The sequence below is a fragment of the Aphis gossypii genome, chromosome 3 (assembly GCF_020184175.1).
Source record: "Aphis gossypii isolate Hap1 chromosome 3, ASM2018417v2, whole genome shotgun sequence".
In the NCBI taxonomy this organism is placed as follows: Eukaryota; Metazoa; Arthropoda; class Insecta; order Hemiptera; family Aphididae; genus Aphis; species Aphis gossypii.
Genome location: NC_065532.1, coordinates 23489140 through 23510975, shown reverse-complemented (window position 1 = coordinate 23510975; position 21836 = coordinate 23489140). Strand labels below are relative to the sequence as shown.

Genomic DNA, 21836 nt, shown 5'->3' with positions numbered 1-21836 from the left:
ACTCTAGAGGTACCTCGGTATTTATGCGCCTTAGCAAACGGATGACGGATAAAATGTAATATTATATAAATATCACTATGAACAGGACTTGACAGAAATTTAAGGGCATACATTTGCAATAGTCGTCGTCCCTTATTCCCCCATACATTTTCATTGTATTTCTAAACTTATCATTTTCTCAAAAAATATTTACACACACACGGACATATATATTATATATCTGTAAGTATACCATTTTACAGATTTATGGTTATGATATTACCAAAGACTTAAACATTTCTGGATATTAAGCAGTATACTATCATATTTTTAATTATATTATCGATTGTTATCTATTATAATTATTTTATTTTTTGGGTTTTTCTTTTGTATGTATAGCATCAATGCTATGTATTCAAATAATTATCTAAATTCAATGATAAAAATCAAGAACACGAAATGTCAATAGTATTACTTATCGGTATTATTCCGGATATTTAAGTTTAAATATCAAATTGAAATGCTATAGTGATTGAAATAATATTTTTGAAAAGTTTACGTTGAAATGCTCGAGATTTATAATTTGATTTCGTATTACGTTAACGTCTGTCCTATTTTAATTCATTCCTATTATTATTTATTTTTTTATTATTGTAAAAGATTTTTCGAAATACATAACTCATACATTAATAACATTTTATTTTAATGTAATAATGTCGAAATAGTTAAACTTTTCACGTTCTATAATTTTACTTTAAAATTCTAAATTTTGATTTACTATTTAGATATAACCGTAAACTTTAAATTTACGCGCATATAGAAACTTGAAATTTCTCTGTTCAAACGTGAAAATATAACTTAAATTATTTTACTCATAAAAACCTCAGAAGTTCAACATTGTTTAAATTTTGAAAAGTATAAAAGAAATTTTTAAACTAATTTTGCTTTTCAGATAGAGAAATCTGAAATATTTGACTAAAAAAAACTGAGATATATAATATATATATTGGAGAAACCGCATGCAATTTATTTAAAAAAAAATTAACTACTTTGATTTATTGTGGTCCGTGGGTTGTTAAAATACATAGTTTTTTATAAAATAGAATATATTTTTAAATGTATAACTTTTGATCCATTGAATTAATTATTACTTATAATGTATTATGCAAAATAAATCCATCATTAATTAAATTAGGTGAGTTCTATAAACAAAAAATATTAATTTAAAAAGAAACATACAAATCGTATAAAAATAAATGACATATTCTTGATAGAACCTTTCTGTAACGGTAATCTAAAAATATATGTTAATATTAATTACGGTTTCAAATTTTCAATACTAATATTGATAATAAGTTATTATTAAACAACATTTCATCATTATATTGTGTACGATATACCTATTGTTATTATCATTGTAGATCAAAGGATTATCCCACATTAATTATTTTCTCAGTTAACTGTAGTAAATTTTCACGTAAGAGTTCTATCATTTTATATTCTTTAAACGTAAAATATTTATTCAATCTTTAAAAAAATAATTAAAATAAAATAACCCGACTAGAATTGATCTAGCTGAAAACTCCAATGCAATAATAAATCGGAAATAATTGAATAACATCTGCGTGCTTAATTCTTAGTATTTTTCGTTAATAAAATACAGAAGGTCTTTGTCAATACAAATATAACGTAACATCATTATTACAAATTTGATAAAAGTGAGATAAATTATAAGATTTCGGTGCATCTAAATTTATCCAATAACGAGATTTATAGTGAATAAAAAATAATAATCACAGTTTGTAAATAATTATATCGCTAATAATTTAACTGTAACGTCAAACGTTCCTTTAACCTAGCTATCAATTTTTAATCAGTTATAATATTATACCTTTTAAAATTGAACAAGTGTTTTGATTAATTAATTTAACGTTAATTTCTACACTCAAAAGCCGTGCATAATGCTATAATCACTATAATATTATATAGTATATTCCGTATTAGCATAAGACTGTTACCTACAATAAGCGGGATTAAAAATGTTCACATATTACAATTTAGTAGGTCTAATATGTTTGTACGAGTAAGACTGCTGTAATAATAATAATAATAATAATAATAATATATGATATATATACTACATTATGTATACCTAGCATTCGACGGTTTCGTCGTGTACATTATAACAATTAGATATGAATCCAGAATCCTGCAGTTATAATAATATATTAAACGTGTAATTAACTATTATTAATTTAAGGCGTATTCGTCGTAATCTTAGTTATTACAAGCAAAATGTTATAGTAATAGTAATGTAACATTATTATTATTTTCTTTATTATAATCGCCATTCGCCGTGTACATCCGGACGGACACAAAACGTCAAATCGACGAGTTTCTGCCCCGAATGGCAGCTGCAGAAGCTCGTGCAATTCGGCGGAGGGTTCACAGACGCGCGGCTTTTATTTAATGTTCACAGAGATAATATAATATTTCGTCCGCGAATTATCTCCCAGAAATTAATTACGACAAAAGAGTCCTGCTCCTGCAACAGTGTGGTGGCGGCGGAGGAGACGGTGCGCGGTCCGTGTCGTTTATTTAGTATTCATCACGTGGAATCGTTCTAAAACTATATAACACCACGGCGGCCGCCATAAGAATCGGGGTCGAGTAGCGTGGTTTTGACGAGTGCGGCTCTCGGTCTCTTGAAGACTGAAAATGTATATTATATTATTGTACAATATTATATTATGCGTTATAATATCACCACGGTCGTCTCGTTCCGATGCGCGTGCGTGCCTGTATAAATCATGCGAAACTTCGCAAACTGCTACTCCCCCGTAACACATAATATATTGTACATACTTATGATGACTGTACATAATAATAATATTTTACTATGACGTCGTGGTTCGTGGGTACGACGTACACGTACGCACTAATGATATTATGTGTTGTGTTATTATAATTTCAGGGTTGAAAAAAATACTATTTATTTTTTGTTGTTGTTTAAAACGATTTTTTCATATATTATAATATAAATACATATTATACGTTTTAATATCTTATAAACAAACTCAAAATTTATTTTAAATTGTTAACAGTGTTTTGTTTATAACATTATGAATCAAAAAACATATATATTTTTAAGAACTACAATATATGTTATATAACAGTCATAATATGGTAAATATTTCCTGGACTTTAATTTTAAGAAAAACAAATTTTTCTATTTATTCGATTTTTGCTTTAAAATTATTATTCTTTCTTGTCTTTTATTTTTACACATATTATTTGGCATTATATGGCATTATTTGGTATTATCATGTTCCTTGTTATTTTAAATATTTATTAACAGAATTTTCGAATGATAAGCATGTGTCGATAATTTCATATGGGTTTCAATGTTGTTGTGTACTTACCTTTTTTATTACACTACCAATCTGATATTCAAATAAATATTTTGGTTCGTTCGTGTGTTATTGGTTGTACTACAAAGTCGTTTTTTCTAAGATCACTAAAAGTAAAGTAGTATACTGTATAGTGTATACAGTAGATGAACAGTGAATCTACTGATCTCCATTTCACATATAATATTTTACGTTTCCCGCAATATTGAACAATCACTGGCGGATACGACATTTTAAAATCATTTTTAAAGGCATTTAAAATATTTTTTACAAGGGGGTAGCAAAGTTTGATCAATAGTTTCTGGAATTCTACTCAGATGTATTTTTCGATTCTAGTTACAACGTTTTTTTCGGCGAATACGGATTTTCTGGTTTTCACGAATAGAGCAACCTCAGTATTGTGTGTTAGACATAAAACGGGTATAAAGAGGCTTGTGACCTTAATCGACCGATCAAACCTAGACAATTTCCCCGTATTCGCCATGACACAGAAATATTGAAATATTGACATGGAAATTGCGCGATTCACGACCACGTATCGCAGTTATTCAATTATAAACATATTACTCTCTTTGAGGTTCGGTTCAAGACAAATTGTGTTGCTCGGTACACATTGACTGGGGTTTTTAGGTGGCTTCTATATTCTATGCATACCTACATTTTACACTGTATTATAGAAACTACCCATTATTATTATAATGTTATATATTTATCTGCACGTTGTGTCCCATTCACGTATCGTGAAATTCGTTACCACGGTTACCAATTTCGTCGTTGATATATATTCCTATTGTTACAAATGCGTTTCATTGGATTCAACAATATTTTCGATCTACACTTTCCAGTAGTATCTTGGCTGCTGCCGTCACTGCTATACTACTAATGCTGCAGTGCTAAGGACAAGAATTTAAAATCTTGATCGGAGGGAGAGAGTGGTAGGTGGCTAAGACCGTGATTATTGATTACTGGAGATGCGCTCCGTTGACGGTATCGCGACATTATAAAAATACGGTTCACGAGAAAAAAATAACAACTGCAGTAAAATAAAATGTAATACATAGTTATAATCCATTTACTACGCCCACTAAAACTTTTGATCGTAACGTTTTATATGCATAATAAAATATCAATCGAAATGAAATGAATTTAATTTAAGAATATAATATAATCATTACTACAGAAACAATAACTGATTATTAATCAGTGATTAACGATAGATAACTATAAAATATACGCATTTTAAACTTATTGATCGACCGTTGTTACATGATATAATAATATAGAAAGCTGAAATGTTGTGGTTTGCACATTGCGGTATGTCTTCGATGCATTTAGGAAGATTGGTTTGGGGGTGCTAATCATCCCCAGTTTTGAAATTAGCCATATATAGCTCGTAATGTATACCATTTTTGGACTAATAAGAAATAACGGACTCCAGTACACCCATTTTTTCGTTTAAATTGCACAACTGCTACACTTGTGTAGGTATATATATTTAAATATGCTTATGTATACAACCTATTACAACTTATATCATTAAGATAGCTTGTATTATGTGTTTTCTCTGTATTTATTTTCTTTTCCGTAAAACGTACACGAAAATACTATTAATTTTAAAATATTAATTATTATAATATCGTCATACGCAGACCGTGGACCGGTTTATATAATTTGTGACGTACGATATAATAAACAATAATAATTTAAGCATACCTATTATATTTTTTTTTTACGGACGTCAGCGAGTTATCCAGTAATCATAATATTAATATAATTTATATATACTATGTCGTAAGTACAACAGTGACTCGTTTGATATACACACGCACGAATATCATAGGTTAGGTAAGTATGCATATATAATATCGTGGTTCGTGACCCGAATGGATGAGAAACGGTTCGTCGGTTGCGCAAACAATATAAACGTACGTATAGATACATATTATGACGATTTAAACTACATGCGATGTCAATTATAACGACGAGAAACAGTAAATAATAGCACGTTATTTTCTCCCGTGTAATGATATGCAACCATGCAGAGTAACTCTTTTATCACTAAACAGTCATTTTCCACAGAAATTTATGCATGCTGTTTATCCTTAAGTCATTGCGCAATATGGTTAGGACAATTGTGTACTATAAAACTAGTAATTATAAATATTACATCTTAGATGAGCGGAAAAGTAGAGCATTCAATAATGCAAAACATTAAAGCCACTACTTCAATCATTGCTATCGAAATCGTAACTATGTTACACGGCTCTATAAGTATTCGATCATTTGGTAATTATTTTCCTTTAATTTCATCACGGTTAAAAGAATGCTGTGTATATTATTTTTCATTTTAGACTGAGCCAAAAAATCAGAACATTATACTAAGTATATGGATTAGAAATCAAACTCTCTCAGCAGAGTTTTCAAACAATGTTGTAGTTTCTTAATAGATTTCTGTAAAACATATGCTTAAATAACAACAAACTTATTATAATCATAAGAAATTATAAGTCTCACGTCTTGGCAAAATTACGATCATAATTATTTGGCTAAATCTACAAACTCTTATCGAAATAACATTCGAATGCAAGGAACTTATCATTGCTGGTAGGTAACAAATTTACAGACGACTATCCCAGAGGCCCATCAAACTGTAGTATCGCATTTTTGTTTTGTTTCGTATCTGTGTAATCACTTTTTCGTATTTCGTATATAAGGAATGGTGGTGCTCCAAAAGTTTCATAACATATCAACTCTTCCTCTCTTCTACTTGTATGGTAGATAGAAATATTTCTTAAAATTACCAAATAGTTTTTCAGAATTTTTTTTTTTTTAGATGCAATAATTCTTTGAAATCCGGTAAGAGATCCGTGTTCTATTCCCAGCAGAGAATAAAACTTTTTGTATATTATATTACAATTTATCACTAGTTTTCATACAGTCTAAAATCCTAGAGACGTCTTAAAAATGTAAACAAATATTTATTTAAGCGTTGTTTTGGTATACTTTTCTTAATAAAATTAAGAATTACATTTAGTGCTTTATATATAACAAAAAATTGATGTTCAATTTTTGTTTTATTTAGTTTTTATATTATACATATTATTAATAGCGATTTATCCAAGAAATGCTACATCATAAAAGCGTTTAATTTTGAGCTGCACTCGTAGTTTTGATTAATAAATGTTATATTGAATTATCAGCAATTAGCTGCTATTTGCTGTTAGGTTTATCATATAAAAATTGGTCTGGGTATTCACTGGTATAAAATCAGTATTTGAATAGAGTATTTTATAGTTTAGCAACAGAAATCGGTTACCACATCTGGTCAAAACTCTGCATCTATAATGATTCTAATCTTACGCTTAAACCATTGAATATCGGATCATTGTAATAACATTTATTTTAGTTGTATTCGACTACCATCGTGTTACACGATACAGTACGTTTGAAGTCGAACTAGTAACCAATAAAATAGAATTTTTATGAATAGATAGGTAATACCAATATATAGTCTGACAGCAATGGTCGACTTCAAAGACCAAATGTTCTGTTGTCTTCGATTAATTCTACTGCCTATTTTGTATAATATAGTGTCGCCTAATTTTGCTGAACTTGTTTCTTGTCTGCCTAAGTGTATACGCGTATATTGTTATTTGTAATGTGTATTGTACTGGTGTGTGCATGTTTGTGACCTGGTTGTTTGGTAATATTTAATAAGTACATGACCATATTTTAAATCAGAGTTATTTGTAACTTTAATTTGTTGTTTTTTTTTATACTTGTATAACAAAACAAAATCATTTTATCCAAGATTGCAATTTACTGAAACAACGTCAATTAATCATGGTTTACTGTGCTAGCCATTAATGTCTCCTGCAGTAATAGTATAGTATACGGTGAGAAAACCTCTGCACGCCACATGTAAATGAGTCAAGCATGAAAATTAAGTTATAATGTGATATTTTTCAGTAACAAGCCAATGAAGTTTTTTTCATTACGTAAAATAATACTAATATTATAGTAAAAAAAAAAGAAAAAATGTAATACATTCGTATCAGATTGTAAGTGTGTGTTTTTGAATTCGTGAAAAGTTAAGTAGGTGCTCTCTTTAATAGGTACTATATAAAACTTATACATATTGTGTACTTATTGTCTCAAACAAAATTTAAATTTATATTCATTAAAATATTCAAATTTTTTTATTAATTGCTTACACCATAGAGTTACAACAATAAAAAGCGAATAAACAGCGCGTTTGCTTCAAATACCAACTTGACCAAGTAAATAAAAATTAAAAATAACTTCAAACCACAGGTTCACTACATACATTTTTTATTTTATATAATATACAGCTAGGGAGTTCATTCTTGGTATCAATTGGATACTTTATATAAAAAATAGTATTATACTTTTTTTATTTATAGTTTTTAATCAAAAAAAGGGATCTCCTTCCCTCATGACGTATGTTGCTATAATATTTTCAAACATAATTTTTTTTTTTAAATATTTGTATTCATTCTTATAATTATCATAGGTACAACAATTCGTTCTAAAAACTATATTTTGAAATTTCATACTTATAGTATATGTTAACGTTTATGATATCTACCTATGGATCACTTTAGGTTTAACTTTGTTTTTGTGATTTGTATGCATAAAGTTTGATCGGTTAGTATGTTATAAGATTAATATACATGGTAAATAAAGTTTATTTTGTTATTTACATGCAGTATTCAAAGTTTATTAACCACAATAAGTCACGAAAAGCTTCAATTATTAAGACAATTTTTATATAGAATTTAACTATAGCTGAACTGTTTTGGCATGTCTTAACAAGAAATATTATACTATAGTACTTTTATGAAATCACATTTTGAGAATTTTTTTATGATACTGATTATATTTTAGCCCCAAAAATTTTTTTAATACTATAATAATTTGGTGAAATATATTTTTTAACGAAATTCTTGATAATATCGATCTCTTCAAGCAAACCACACATTTTTTCATCTATAATAAAACTGCATCAAAGTAAAACTGGCCAATTGCCAGGTGTGTATGTTTTTCCGCGTCCCTTAGTTTCAGGAAAGTCGTGTTTTTGGTACATTTAGCAATTTTTCGTTATGTGTAAATAGATATTCAATTGGAAAAAAATATATATGGACCTATATATTTTCGTCGAACCAAATGAGGTATAGTATTCCGTAGGTTAGGTTTAGGAAAGCTGCAAAAATACTGTCCATTTCATTTTTCATCGAGCCTTCAAAATACATAATATACAGCTACACAAGCTGGTGCTACACCAAGTACGTTAGCAGTTTAGCACCTATTTTATGATCATGATTAATTATAAATCCTAATTTTCGCAAATCCCTATTATCCTTAGTTAATAAAGTTCTTTTATTCAAAATTCGATTGAGATGCATCAACATTTCCGAAAAAAAAATCCTCTAAACTTTGTCAAATAATATATAGTTTGAGGGTACAATAGAAGCGAGTATACTTGATTAATCACTTTGTGTAGTGTATATACAAACGTATTCACTACATAAAATAATATGTGCACTATGGTTGTATTATACTCTAATATTATATTATGTTTTCCCGCAGATGTTGCCGACAAACAAGTGAGATTAGACATGTTCGAGTTCGTGACAGGCACTATAGAACAGACGGCGGCACTAGTAACGGGTGTACTGTACGAGTTAGCCCGCAACCAAAATATCCAAAATCATCTCAGAGAGCACTTGGATAGCGAGCTGGACGAACATCAGCAACAGGTCACAATCGACCAATTGGATCGATTACCGTACTTGGAAAACGTGTTAAAAGGTAGGCAATATAAGTTTTTGCTATAAGTGTATACCAGACATTCTAAATATTTGATTGTGTCGGGTCTGTGTTATCATGCACATAGAATTGATTAAAATATACAGTTACTTTTACGACAAAATAAATCAGAATGTATGATCGTATAATATACACAAGTACTATACGTATAATTTTTTTTAACGTATGGTGTATTGAAACATATCACTTTTAACTTTCAAGGAACATGATAAAGTACTAAACATTTTAGAATCTACAGATATTATGTATATTTCCATTGTAAATATATCGATAACCGAATAAATAATGTTGTGTTATGGAGAGTTATATATGAATCTGGTTGTATTGTTGTAATATGGTAACTGTGAATAACATTGTTTGGAATTCTAAAGGTCTTACAAGTTTTAAAATACAATAAATCTTAAAACGCGAGTACGACTTTTTTGTTGCCTTGCCATTTGGATTTAATATGTTAAAGCAGTATTCAACTCAAAACTGGAAAATTAAATATACAAAAACACAAATTTGTCAAATAAATTCGAATTTTTTTACATAATTTAATTTGGGCGCAACATTATTATACACGAGTGTGATAAAATTATATTACTAAAGAGGCTATAGTGTATAAAAACGTTAATAATAAATTATTATTAGATTTAATCGAGTTAGGACCGTTAAAAATGTAATACAAAAAAAGAATAAAAGCTTTAATGCGTAAAATATTTTAGAGATAATTTATATTTATATTTTTTTTTCACTTGTATTACTTTCATTACAAAGATTTTAACCCATCTTGTTGAGTGCACTCCGTATCATTTTTATCAAAGATAATCAATTCGGAAAACTATAACAATGCGTGTGAACGCGTTATGAAATATTAATATTATTACCTATACACGGGTAACCCATGTTCGACTGCGGTGAGGATTTACCATTCCGTTTGGTAAATACATAACACCATATAGTATTATTATTAGGTCGTGCTTAACATATATTATTATTTATTGTACATTTACTCAGACGTGATAATAATGTAACCGTTTAAATATTATATTACGTTGCATTATAATCCTTTGTATTTCGGTCGTGTATTATTCTGTGTCAACTGCATTGCTCCGTTAACGAAAGAGACATGTCAAAATTGTCAAATAATATTATAAGCCGAAAGGTTTATTGCCTGTGGTCTGCGGCCTCCCTGGAGGTTCACAACACTCTTGTCAGGGATCCACGATACTGGTCGTACACACATATACAGTAGGTATGCGTGGGTGCGTGGGTTTTGTATAGTAGCCGTGATAGCTATAATATTATTTTATACAGTGTATAATATATAATATATATTATGTATTCGTAATCTGAATAATTGAATTATGTTATACTTTATACATGAAAAATGAAACTTATGTGTAAATAAATGTGTTGATTTGTTATCATTATATGATTTGAAAAATAGAATTGATATAATACAAATATAGTTAACCTAATCTACTAGGTATCATATTATACCTATAATAATATGCCGCCTGATATATTTTAGTAAAACAATCTTTATTTCAAATAATTTTAATACTTTTGAAAATATGTTTTTACATCATTTTAAATGGTTGAAAACATTTTTTTTATAATAAATTTTTTTTTAAAAAATTTTCTACATTTTTCAAGTAATATTCTACCTCGGAAAACTGTATGTTGACATTCAAAAGAGTAATTTATAACAATATAAAAATAGTAATGACATTTTTTTTCCAAAAAAATTTCCATTGTTTTGTAACAATTTAAGTTATGTAGGTAAAAGAAATATTTTTAAAACAGTTAATAATTTTCAAACTAATGAGCATCTCACGTTAAATAATATATCACCCGGCATATCAATAAAGGTATACCTATATTTATTTTAACAACTCTATTTTTCACATGGTGTAGGTATAAGTATTATAATAATGAATTCGTATATTTAATTACAGTAAAGTTTCATTCTTTAAAAACATTTTATGCAAAACTATCTGTATTAACATACTTTCAGTTATAAGTTGTTCATATATTTTTTGTAACGAGTTCATATGTAATGAAAAAGTTTAATAATATATTATATGAATTTGTTTAGTAAAGTATATTCAGTTCTTTTTTTTAGGAGGGGGGGGGGGTTCTGTAAATAGGTAATTGTGTAATTATTTTTTTTTATAATTATTATTCTATATGAATATTATATTATGTATTTATTCTCACCCCGGTCTTTTATAAAACTATAAAACACTTCTTAAGTACAACAACTTTAAATATAATATAATATTGTTTTGTGTTTTGTGATCCTAAGTATCGCACATATGCTTAAAATATATGTTACCCTTTATAATATATAACAATAGCGACTAGCGACGAGCAATAGGTACACTGCAGTTTTCTCAAAGATTTTTAAATGCATCTGTATTACGTACAATAGTGAATGATAAAATATCGTTGGCACACCTATCACTGTCTGTTAGTAAAAGCTTCATAAAAAATATAATAAAGATAGCATTGTGGTAGTATATATTGGTTATCCGTATACTACTATATTACAATGATATTATGATATTTTAGCACGATATTGCATTGGAATATACACAGTCATGATTCTGTTCACTCACAAAATTTATTAAAGTGATACAAAAATACGTATTTCGATTTAAGCCATGTTTTGTGATACGTGTATTGTAAAAATCATTATTTTAGGAATATATTTATTTCATAAAAAATCGATGAAAAATATAGAAGAATGATATAATTATAGGAGTTCATTATTCCATTTTAAACGCCGAACGTTAAATAAAAGTAGTCTGTTAAAGATGGAATGTTCAAATTGTACGTTAAGTACTTGACAGTCTTTTGAAGTCTAAATACGCATTTTATTCAAACAAATTTTATTTCTCTTGGATTTTGTAACTTAACGTTGTATTTCTGTATTTGATTATTTTTTATTTTAAAACTCATCTCTGTTCCCTTGTCAAAAACATTATATTATATCTCTTTTGATATCGTATTATAAAAGGTTTTTTACTTTAATTTGTAATTATTCATGATACGGTCATTAACTAAAAGCAAAGATATTTTGGTTAAAATTAAATAGTTTATTTTCTGTCCAAGTACTTATTTAATATCTTATTGATTTGTATATAATACTAAGCTTAGGTTTTTACGAAGACCTATATTTTAATATATTTTCAATAACCTATAGAGCTATTTATCTGTAAACACATATAAATAAATATTATAAATATAATATAATTTTAAATATATAAAATTAATTATATAAATTACACAACAAATAATAGTAACAATCCATTTAACCTTTAACATTTTTTTTTTTTTTTTTTTTGAATACAAAAGTATTGAAATTGAACACGAAACTTCGTGTAAATGACGTTTCCATCAATTGATTGCCCGTCTTAAAACATAAGAACATTAATATTATAATATATTATGTAGGTTTCAAAAAAAATATATTTTCTTATATTTTTTTTATTCCAAACATAATGTTTCAGTCGACAAGAATATATATGTCACACGCTATTGCTATTTTTCAGCTAGTCTTTTTTCTCCCTCAAGCAATAAATACGATTTTTATTTTTTGAATCTCATCCGTCTCTGTTTTGTCTGGCTTCGTCTCAAAACTTAATGGATGACACTGAACCAAACTCTGGCTAATTTATGTACGCTGCTTGAATATGTTGTTTATATAATATTAAAAAACTAGATAGTACCTAAATATATTATATATACCTACAGAGAAATTCAAAATTTATATTACAGCCACTTTTTTTTTTTTTTAACTCATAATAAAGAAAAATATATGATACGAAAACCGTTTTATTTAAAGACATCTAAAATGATTTGTAAATTTTATGATTATTTACAATATTTTTGTAATAGGTTTTTGGGGTAAACTTTGGAAATTTAAATTAGAATATTTGCAATCATAATGTGAAGATTTTTTTCCATAAATTATAGTGATAGAAAAACATAAATTATTACAAAACTATAAAGTATATATGCTTGAAAACGATTTAAAGTTTATTAGATTACATTTTCGATTATTTGTAATAGGATAGGTAACTCTAAAATTATCTAGGTACCTACTAAGCTGTTTGGCGATCGGTTAAATTGATGATATAAATATAATAAATTAAAAGTTAATAAATTATGATAAAATTATAAGTTATTAATATAAGGTATTATAAAATATAATACTATATAATATTACAATAATATTAATTAGGTATTATTAATAATTTTAGGTACATTAAATACTTAATATATTACAATAAAATAATGTCATTAAACAATACACAAAACAAAAAATGTTTAACTTATTTATATAATTTCAACATACAATTTATAGAAATATTAAACATAAATCGAATATTTGATAAAAAGTAAAGAGATTTGAGCAGTAAAATAAGGTACTTTTCATCCAATTTTTTTTTATAATACCTAAATAAACTATTATATTTGAGCATTTATTATATATTATATTTATATCATCTATTTCGTGGTTATTTGACTACCTTTAGTGATTCATCTATTCTATATTAATATTAAATTTGTATTCAGAATTATTAAATATACCTATATACATATTTAGAAACTAGAGAGCAGTTGAAATAACAATATTCGTAAAACATTTTATATCATAATATAATGTGCGTAAACTAAAAAACATATTTTAAATACGATCTATGAAAAGAATTTATTTTTATTCTTACGATGAAATGCCTAATTTATCCTAATTCATCTTAATCTAATATTTTATTGATGTTGTCTTGAAATTATTTATAATAAAAAAATCATAGAAATATTGTATAGTAATAGGTTTGAAGTAAAACAAAAAATAAAAATAAAAATGCCTTTCAAAAATTTAATTTAATACAACAATACCTAATATAACAAAATTTAAAATAAATGTTCATCAATAGTTTAATGCAATAAAGTCTATTTAAATTATTTAAAGTTAGGTACGTAATTTGGTGTTATCGCGATTGATGCAAGATGTAATTAAAACTACCTATCTATACTATACTGTTTTATATTATTATTACTCGTATAAATAACTACCTACTTGCGCGTGACAAAAATTTCGATTAGACTTAATGCAAAAAATAATGTATATTGAAAAAATAAGACAACGCAAAATAAAATTATAACTATTTAGTTTTTTTTTCTTTTAGTGGAATAGTTTATTGAAACGTTTGTCTATAAATATAATAGCTATCGGAATAAAATATATATTAATAGTATATTCTTGCATAATTTTCAATATGAAAAGTATAAAAGTAAGTAACAATAGGAATCAAGAGTAATTTGTAATTGAGTATGTCACTTTAAAGGGTTTGTTAAATTTGAATTCAGTGTTAAGTCATTGTATACAATAATGAATTTAAGCATGGTATTCTGTTAAAATATAAACCATGTATTGTTATTGTTAAATATTTATTGTAGTAAGTTATTTTACTATAAGTAATAAAGTAATATAGTATAAATTATAAATATGTAGTAGCATAAAATTAATCTAAATTTTATGAGAATGTCATTGTTTTTATAATTATTACGATATATGTAAACGTTTAAAATACCTACCCTTATAAAAAGTATTTTGAATTTTAGCAACATATCTGACTAAAATCGTTATACTTCGTTTAAATATCGGATATCGTTCAGATTTGAGCTTAAAATTTTAAGATTTTTTGATTCTAATATTAATTAACTAGGAACTTGTCTTGAATTTTTAAATATTAGCTACATAAATTAAAGATATAATATTATATTTTTACTAAAAAATAGTTTGTAGATTTTCTAAATTTTGTAAAAATTGAACTATGTATAAATACATTTCTAAAATAATTAGTGTAATGAAGCTCATATAGTAATATATCGACGTTTGTTGTATATTAATTTTCAAATAAATTTAAATGAAAAACAGCTATAGCACAAAGTTGTCATAAAAGTTTGTGTGATAGTACCGTGAATTAAAAAAATAATTACTCCAACAAGAATTCAAAACTACATAATATATCGACCTAGATGAAAGCGTATTTTTTTATAAACACCGTTGTTCTTTTTTCTTTTTTGTTCTTGTGTATTGTATTAAAACTTATCAACTGGCTCAACGTTATTCATTCAAGTGTATAACATTTATATGTACTATAATATACTTATGAGTATAGGGTTACTTGCTAGAAAATCTTTTAAAATACACTATAAATATCTTATAAAATGGTCTTAAATCAAGAGTATTCAATATTTTATTGTTTTAAATGGTACATATTTTATTTTAGCATAATATTAGTTATTAAAAAAAATAAATAAAAGAAACATTAGTTAACTTATATAAGTAAATAAATTATTTTGATTTAACATTCATACTAATTAACGACAATTCAAATAAGAAAATTTAAAATTAAAAAATTAGATTATAATAATATGTAAAAGTATTTATTGTATTTATTATTTTTTTGATTATCTGGGTAGGTAAAAAAATGTAACATGGTTTTTCAATTATTATTATGTTTTTAGTTTAAACACGTCTCAAAATTGTATATATTAATTCAAATTCAAATTAATAGAAACTTTATTGTTGTAAGAGATTTAACAAGAGTATATTTGAGACTTGATTAACAAACTGCATTAGTCTAGAATGCGAGCAAGTCATAAGCTTTATAAATGTATAAAAAAATATAATTAAAAAAGTCACTGATATTTATTTTTCATTATAAAACTACATAATCAATTAATACAAAATAAAAACCAGCAGGGAACTTGTTTTTGGTGTATAGCAAACTTTGAATGTATTGAATACAATATGTAACTGCTGTGTTAAAATTTAATTATTCGATGATAAATAGTTTTATACGAAAAAAGTATTCTGAGTACAAGATGCAAAGGAACTATCCTCTATTTCTCAGTACAGCTTAGGTACCAATATTCAAATAATAAGTATTCATCATTTTTAATTTGGTTTGTTGAAGTATATCACACAATAAAAACTCGTATTACGAAAGTAGCATTTATAAATTATGTTATTATAATTAAAGGTATAAATAACTTCAAGTATTCTGTAGTATTTTGGAAATTACATTATAATATACGTAATTAAAAAGCGTCAAGTCTAATTTATAATAAATTTATAAAATATATTATATTTATACATGATATATAACAACATATTTAATTTATATTTTATATTTAAGCCTAGAATACCAAATGAAAGTGTTACTAATGGGTGGCTGCTTTCCCCAAAAATGTCACGTATTATGTATAAATATTATTAAGAATATGATGTATTTTTTATTTTAATAATTTGTATATAACTAATCTGTTTCACATCTACTTATTGTGCCAAAGTGGTATAGATTGTAGATTACATTTAAAAAATAAAAAAAAAAAAAATATTTAAGCCTGGAAAATAGCATAACGAACATCGAGATTATTTACAATTCACATATTAGGTATTATATTGGTACACATAATATAGTTTTCGATGGAATTTAATTTTAACTATCTATATTTAATTATTAAATATATAAAATACAAACGAAATAGGTATGTTTCAATATTTTTTTTCAATATAAAAATCAATACATCTATAATGAATTAGTTTTACTTGAATAAATGATTGAGAATTTCTTCGATTCGACGAATCTATAATAAATAATTAAAAGCTATTAATTTGTGTTAAAAAAAATTAATATATACCAATTTTCAATATCGTTCGGAGCAATTGACAGAATATATACCTCTAAATAGATCTATTCAGTATTTCAACCGAGTCGATGTTTGCTGGCCAAGATAAGGACTGTATCGTTTTATTCGGTAAGACTGATCGTTGAGAAATCGTCATCCATTGGGTTTCTTGCTCGCTGTCCTCGTAGCTGTTAATAATATCATTTTATGTTCGTCAGTACTTCGTTGACGAGATCCACCATAGTCTCAAGTAACTGAAGTCACGTGAACATTGTCAAGCTCAGATGCTGAGTTGTCGTTTTCCAGAATCCTCTAGTATATACACATGCATATATATTATATATATATGTGTGTTTTACAACTTAAATATAATAATCTAATTGTCATTTGATTAATTACTAAGTACTATATATTTATTAGTTTTATTTTATTTATTTTTATCGTCGGACCGTTTTCGTAACTGGAAGCTCTTGTCGGATAATTATCGGCATTGATCGTTAATCGGAATTATTCCGAGAACTCTAGTTAGCTTTCACGGCAATAATTACCTTTAGATGATGGGTTGTAGACACAACAGGAGAATTCTTGTTGGCTCGCCGCCCGTACTACTGTCGGTACTGGCCACCATCGGTTGAATTCTTAATAAACACTCTAGACGTGGGCATGGCAAGTTTTCCGTGGTGCACTAGCTCTTGATAGCTGTTTTATGATTCGCTGGTTGTATTCAGTTAAATTACTACTTTCCCCAATATTTCAGTGTAAAAAAATATAATTCATATTAGTATTTTTAAATTAAAAATAATAACTAAAACTTTTTCTCAGTTAATAAATACCAATTACGTTTTTTATCATTTCTTCGTCGGTCACATGGCACAACAGGATGACCATCATTAAAAGATTGTTTTTTTCTTTTAATGTAATGTAATAATTAATATTTTATTGAGCAAGAAAAAATTATTAAAATTCCGAAAATTCCAATACTTGTTATAATTGAATATGATAAATAATATAATTTTTCATATTCAAGTATATTTTTAATAAAAAATTCTCTTTTCCGAAGCAACAAACGTCAATGTAGCGTTTATACGTGTCGATCTCTATCATTAATTATTCGCTATAGCGAAATTGAAAACAGTTTATATAAACGTATGAATGTCATTTTAAAGTCGTTTCTGCACAAACATTAGCAAACATTTTCTCATCAAGCATTCGAATACTCCGCTTTTCTGATTTACCAGACTTCATCGGACACGGAAACTTTGATGTTGTGAAACCAACCGTTCCACTCGACTTATTCGACAGATAGAGTCTATTTTGTGAATGTATTTACATTTATGTGGCTGTAAGTGAAGATAACTCTTGACTTCCTAGTGAGGATATCTATATAATAAGAAAGTCTCGGGTGTTCACTGTGAAACTTGGTTATTAAAATATGCATTGGCGTCCTGTAAATATCAACGCTTAACTAAACATAGGTGTAAACATGCAAATATAACATATAGAGGCATAGAACCATTATATTATCATGCCCTAAATAAATAATTTATTTTATTTATCGGAATTACGATCAAAATATACTAAAAATATATCTAAAATATTTAATAGATCTGAATAAAAAAGCGAGATACTTCTGTGGGTTATCATAATACTATTTATTGGATAAATATTACGAATCTATGTATATTATATATTTATATTTGTATTTATTATAACGTTCTCGAGGAAACCTAGTTACGATATTAGTTATCCAGTGAAGGTTTGCTATTCTTTAGGATTAGTTTTCCGTAGCTAGGGGTTAGATCTATATACGTATGCGTTATTTTTTTTATCAATAATAAGACACTTTTTGTTTATAAATCTATAATAATTATTATATTTTAAACTGTATTTGACTGGTTTTGGAAAATAGCTGTTAATAATTGTATCGCTTATAATGCTCATGTTGATGTTTATTTTTAAACTGTCTGCCGTGTTTTACTTTAATATATTTACAAGCAATATATGGACGTGTCGAAAAGGGTTTAGTGTATAATATCTATTGTATAATAGATACGTAGTGTAACGAATGTTGAATAATTAATTATCATATTATGAGTAAATAATAAATAGGTATTCGTGTATTAGAAATTAAACGAATCACTAAGAAATAATAGTTAATAATAACTTAAATACAATATTAATTTAATAGCAGTTTTGATTCTAATTTTTTTTTATCCATTGTAATAATATATTTTAGAACACTTCTTTTTTTGAAAGAATAGTATATTGGATTTATAGACGTAATTCTATCATCAGTCATGATTCAATTATTATTTTCCATTTGAAAGGATAAATCAATGGATTCAAAAAACTATTTGAAGTTGACATGGTTTTGAATCGTGTTTTTATATAATATTAATAATATTGTTCATATGAATACATTTTAAAACATGTAGTTTTAAAATATGTTTCATATAACTTGATAACACAGTGATTGATCGATTATTGGCATTTTTTCTCCATGGTGATAGACTGAAGAATGATGATTTCAATATTAAAATTTGAAAAAATATATTTATAATAAAATTATGTAAGTATACTAAAAATATAGCTGAATACTTATATCTCTCCCACAAATCAAAATATATTATTGTACACGTTATTATATTTCATTTAAAATCGTCTATGATAGTAATATTTTTTTTAACTAAAATGTTAAGTTATATTATTATAATATGTTAAAAGTTTGCATTTCTAAATGAGTCGTAGAAATAAGTTCGTATGTATAACATTAATACTTTGTGTAAAGCATCGAACAAAATAACTTTTTAGCTGTATAATACAATGTATTCACATATATATAATATATAATATATATATTATATACTTAATTTTCAAAGTTTTTTCAGTATGAAATTATGAAGTATACATAGAATTCGATTTTTTTTTTTTTTTTTTTTTGAGAAAAATACATGAAACAAAGTAAATTCCATCGTTTCGTACTATAAACCTTATAGACTCGCCAAAAGAAAGAAGAAAACTATTCTAAAAATAAAAAGTATTCCAAATCCTTCCGGCTAACCACAAAGCATTCTGAGAGAATATACCAGTTTTTGATATATTAAAACTCGATAAAGAATTTCAAAATAGTATATTCAATAATAGTATATTACTTTGGCATTGTTGAAAAGTATAATACAAATATAATATACAATTTTTCACCATAAAAATAATTAAGAAAATAAAATTCTTTGTCCATCCATTGATATTTAATCAATTTAATGTAATTCACGGAATGTTTTTTAAATATTATGGTATTACTACTTCATCATGCATAATATTATCATTTAAAGATTAAAAGTTAGACATCTAAAAAAAGAAATTTTAAAACAAAATAGTTGTCCTCAGAGTCGTTTTATTTTTTTTTTTTTAGAAATTATTTGAAAATTTCTGAGTTTCATAGACTTCCTATTTTGATAGCTATGTACTATCATTTATACTTAAATAAAATGATAATATGCCACTGTCATTATATATTACGTTGGTTGTTTTAATATTATGTTTTTTGTGTATGTAAATTCCAATAAGCACACAGAGTGAATTCGTACGTGTTTTAACAAAAATATTAATTAATCCAATTATTTTCTAATAACTAATTTATTAACATTGCTGACTTGTGGTTTTAAAAAACAATTAAGTATGTACATACATATTATTGTTTCTTTTACGTACTCTGTAATTTATCTATTTAAAAAAATGTGGATAAAAATCTGATTGTAAACTAGTAAAGCTCAAAACATTTTTACAATCATAAAATACACCCGTTAAAAAATTTAAACAGTGTAAAAATCGAGGTAATTGTGTTAATCCTTGATTATGAATTTTTCATTGACGCTCAAAGACAATTTAAAAAGTTTTTTATTGGCTCTTAGCTATTACTTATCACTTATTTTAGGTATTTTTCATTCTTTAATACACAGTATAGTATAAAATATAAATACCCATATCTATCAAAAAAAATACGCATAATTCAACACAGAAATGTTTGAAGTTGACAACAATTCCTCCTTCCCTTATTGAATACAATTAAAAATAATTTCATAATATAATAGGAGTCTACACTAGAACTATTCATTGGTGAATAAACACCATAACGTAGTATTCATAAATTTAAATATCATCATAGGCTTATCAAAACAGTTTCATCTACAAAAATAATATGTTATAATTAATTCTTTTCCGTAATCCGATCGCCAACGATGTATGTTAAGAATGTAACTTATAGTAGGTATTATAATATTATGCTACTTATTACGGGTAAGTATGTTTTTTTTTCACTTATTTTAAATGGTCTACCCTAGAGAAACATTTGATCCCATAAATATCTTTACATATTTTCTTAATTAATGCGACTTAGAATTTCACACATTCCTGAATTCCCATCACGAGGTCTATGTCTGTGCACGAATTATTCAGGAATTTACGGCATGTCACTCTAATAATTAATATTTTCACTGCCTTGACTGAATTTAATCTCGCTTAAAAAAATATAGGTATAATTAATTTTAAAATAATAACAACTAGGCAATTTAGATGATAATCATTCATCGATAAAATTGAAGTCAAAATGATAACTGTAATTTAATAGAAGTCAGTTAAAGGTATGCCTATATAGATAGTCAATAAAATATTTTTTATTTAATATTGAAATGTATATTTTAATTATTTTAAACTATATATTGTAGTAATTGCTTATTATAATTTAAAAAAATAGCTTAAATAGTCTATGAATAGTAATTTACACGTATTTATTACATAAAACATGTGTCTGTATTTAATATAACAATAATAAATATTTCTGTGAGCTCAAATACTAAATTAATTGTAATTCCAAATATTTAAAAATCAAAGATTAGTACTTGC

The 21836-nt window shown here is 26.0% G+C and overlaps 2 protein-coding genes across 2 annotated transcripts in view; one reads left to right on the top strand and one right to left on the bottom strand.

The window, feature by feature from the left end:
* The window catches only part of LOC114132301 (protein amalgam-like), a 307230-nt gene that overhangs the window by 170660 nt on the left and 114734 nt on the right, over positions 1-21836 (bottom strand). The gene's annotated exons all lie outside the window — the stretch shown is intronic.
* LOC126551491 (cytochrome P450 6a8-like) overlaps positions 1-21836 on the top strand; it is a 57926-nt gene that overhangs the window by 26106 nt on the left and 9984 nt on the right. The window contains exon 3 of the mRNA XM_050204994.1: positions 9000-9221. Coding sequence (XP_050060951.1) covers positions 9000-9221 — 222 coding nt within the window. The remainder of the gene's footprint in view (positions 1-8999; positions 9222-21836) is intronic.